At 46.0% G+C, this 3495-nt stretch overlaps 2 protein-coding genes across 2 annotated transcripts in view; one reads left to right on the forward strand and one right to left on the reverse strand.

Moving 5' to 3' along the window:
• The window catches only part of PI4KA (phosphatidylinositol 4-kinase alpha), a 115630-nt gene that overhangs the window by 53189 nt on the left and 58946 nt on the right, over positions 1-3495 (forward strand).
• The window catches only part of SERPIND1 (serpin family D member 1), a 14351-nt gene that overhangs the window by 5446 nt on the left and 5410 nt on the right, over positions 1-3495 (reverse strand). Inside the window, exons 3-4 of the mRNA XM_025044481.1 lie at positions 2065-2338; positions 152-296 (exon numbers count right to left, since the gene is read on the reverse strand). Coding sequence (XP_024900249.1) covers positions 152-296; positions 2065-2338 — 419 coding nt within the window. The remainder of the gene's footprint in view (positions 1-151; positions 297-2064; positions 2339-3495) is intronic.

The following is a 3495-nucleotide window of genomic DNA, read 5'->3' on the forward strand; positions in this document are numbered from 1 at the left end:
TGAGACAGACCACCCTGCCCGCTCAGTATCTGGTAGACACAGGGGGAGCAGACCCAATACCCCTGAGCTGTGCAGCCAGGCCGGGCAGCAGGGAGGCTTTGCTGGGGACAGACCCTGGGGATAGGTGCAGAGGGCGGAGAAGGGAGGTTACCAGGTTCATGGTGATTCTCTGGTCTGAGATGCTTGTCATGTTGCTGTTTTCATCAAACAGCGCTGTGACCCCCATTGACTTCAGAGCTTCCACCAGGTTGTAGTTCTTCTCCAGCTTGAATTTAGGCAAGAGCACCTCTCGCGTTCTGATCAGAGAAGAAAAGGAGGCCCAGTTTTATGAGCCACAAGTTACAAAAGAATCATGTTTCTTCTTCAAAATTGATATAGCACTTGTTAATATCATATCCTGGTACTGTCAGTTTAGAATTTTGTAAAGACCATCCCATTGTAATTCCAGTTACAGAAAACTGAGGCGTGGGTACTGCTGTGTGGTCATTTCCTCCATACCATGTGGTTCACGTCCTGTCTTCCAGGTCAGCAGCAGAACTTTACTGGTTTATGGTTTGAGAAGGTATCTAAAATCCCTTGTTTGGGTCCCTGATTTCAAGTGTTTCTTATTTTATTAAGGAGTTGAATATCTGGTCAGTGTACTTTAAAAAAAAAGAACTCTTTATATACCAGACAGTGCCAAGCATTCTGTCCTTGCCACAGCTCATTCAGTCCTTAACTGGATGAACAGCAGCAATAGTGCTTTTGGGCCAAATCTACCCCTCCCGGGGGTAAAGAGATGTCATATGTCTTCCCCGCTTCCCAAGAGCTTGCTTTCCTGTTAGCGAGCCAAGATGCTCATATGTGAAGCAGTGAAAACAAAAATTGGTATGTTAATGTCTGACCAACTAGAACAGGTCTATTAAAAGAGAGGTATTCCTGTGGCCTAGAAGGTGGCCTACAGCTTGAGAGATGGGTGGGCTCACTGAGTGAGCAAAGACCTAGAGGTAGTGTGTGGCTGTGGTCTGGCTGGGGTGCAGGAGGGCAGTGGGCAGGAGGGGAGGGGAAAGGAAAGGAGGAGGTGAGAGAGAGCAGAGCAGGCTGGATTGGGCTGTGTCTGTGGGCCAGGCCGGGAAACTGGGCTGTGTCCAATGGGTGGGGGTCCACAGAGAGTTTATGAGAAGAAGTAGATGGAGATGGTGTCGTCGGAATGCTGTTCTGGTGGCTAGTGCTGGAGTGGACTGAGGAATGGAAACAGACAGGGTGGTTAGGCCTCCCTAGGCTCAGGGTAGAAGGTCATGGATAGTGAGGTCAAGTAAGAGACAAGTACAGAGGGACATTTTTAAGGAAAAATTGACAGGGCTTGATGACTAATTGGCTACCTGGGTAAATACTTTCCTCTAAGAGCCTGCTTTTCAGTTTATTGCATTTCTTTGTATTCTTGTCCTGAAAGGAGATTCACACCAGATTCACCTCTTAATATGGGCCTAGCCAGCATACAGTGAAACAGAAATGTGACTTCTCCATTTTCTGCCATGAGCCAAATAATAATGTTAGTAAATTTTTAAAACCTGTGGTTTTGACTATGGAGTAATAAATAACAATAGAGGAAAATCATGAATGACATGTCCTTAATGAGTTAAGAACACCTCAGGATTTCTTGGGGAGGGAGAGGGGAAATTTCATCTTTGTTGGACACCTCCCAGGTTCCAGGTGCTGTGGGGAATGCTTGACATTGCTTTTCTGTATATTTCCTCCAGCAACCTTGGAGACTTAAGGGATCATGCCACTTTTACAAGCTGGGACTCAGAATCAGAGCCAGGATTGTTTCCAAGCTGGATCTTTGTCACCTGTGCCTAATTTCTGAAACTCACTATGGAGAGCAGATGTGTTTCTCACAGATGTTCTGATTGCCTCTCACCGAAAGAAATTTGAGCTGAATTAATAGAGTGGCCCACTGTGGCAGTTCCTGGGTATTCATAATACTTCTCCTTTTTTTAAAAAAATGACCAAGGTTCCACTATTCCTGGGCTCCCTCAGGATCCTGGAAATAAAACAAACAAACAAACACTCAACCCAAAGTACCTGTTTGTCATGCTTTTCTGCCATCTCTCCACCACCTGGGGTGTCAGCTGTGTCTCGAGGGTCTTCATCCCAGACAGCTTATGTGGGACCACAATTAGCATGCTGATGCCCCCCACATACTCCAGCTGCAGGACATCACAGTCCAGCTCCTGGTCATTTGCCACCAGGAAGTTTCCCTTGGTCTGCATCATGGAAACCTTGACCACCTCTCGCTCATTCAGCCGGAAGTTGCGGTTGTGGGTCATTTCTGTTGGGAATTTTTTCACCCATGATCCTGTAAAGTCAACAGGAACAAGGCTTTTTTGAAAAGTTCTTTTAGAGCCATGGTCCTCACATGTAACATGCATCGGAAGCCCCTAGAAGGCATGTTCATACATCAGGTCCCACTCCCAGAGTCTTTGATCCCGAAAGTCTGGGTTAGGCCAAGAACTTGGATTTCTAATAAGTTCCCAGGTGCTGCTGATGCCCCTGATCTGTAGATCACACTTAGAGAATTACTGTTTTAGAGGATTCTACGATGGTCAGAATGCTAATAACATGCTTGCAGGAAGCATGATAATGATGGAGAGATTAAATAGACCAGAGTAGATTCTGGGTCAGATTCTTACACTAACTAGTTATTTGACTTTAGCAAGACACCTAACTCGCCTGGGCCACCACTTGTTCATCTGTAAAATAAGTAGCTTTGAGTTGATGGCAGCTCTGTTTTGATCACTTCCATCCCTCACACTCTGCAATTCTGTAGTGACTAGTAAGATGCGTTGGTGATGATGCAATGCTGCCATCAAGGTCTTTGCTTTTGATTTGGGTGCAGTGCTGCATATCCAGGAGGAAGCACATGACTATTTCAGCTCCAAGATGCTAGTAGCTAGTAATGATGGATACTTGAGAGTTGAGGCCTGGCAATGTTCTAAGTACCTTTCCTGTACTAACTCGTTTTCTCTAGCAACCATATGGGGGTGGGTGGGTACTTTTTATTATTAGTCTCATTGTACAAATGAGGAAACAGGCACAAAAAAGCAAAGTAACTTGTTCAAGGTTTCCAGCTGGTGGGTTTAACAGCTGGATGAGATAAGCAGACAAGTCTTTGGGAGGAGGTTTAACTACCACCTGCCTCTGTAGTTAGATTTCCTCCTCTCTAAGCTGGCCTTCGCCCAGGGCTTCTCAGCACTATTGACGCTTGGGCAGTTCTCTGTAATGGGCAGCTATCCTGTGCATTATAGGATGTTTAGCAACATCCCTGGCCTACCTTCTGAAACTGTCCCCTAGATGCCAGGAGTGCTTCCCTCTCTTCTCCAGATTGTGACAACCACAAATGTCTCCTAACATTTGTCCTGAGAGCATAATTGTCCCCGGTTGAGAATCACTGCTCTTCTGGTCATGCCGGAACTGTCTCGTGTCTCCCGGGGTTCTTTCCTTTGACTTCCTGCT

This window comes from Pteropus alecto, unplaced genomic scaffold (assembly GCF_000325575.1).
Source record: "Pteropus alecto unplaced genomic scaffold, ASM32557v1 scaffold113, whole genome shotgun sequence".
NCBI classification, from domain to species: domain Eukaryota; kingdom Metazoa; phylum Chordata; class Mammalia; order Chiroptera; family Pteropodidae; genus Pteropus; species Pteropus alecto.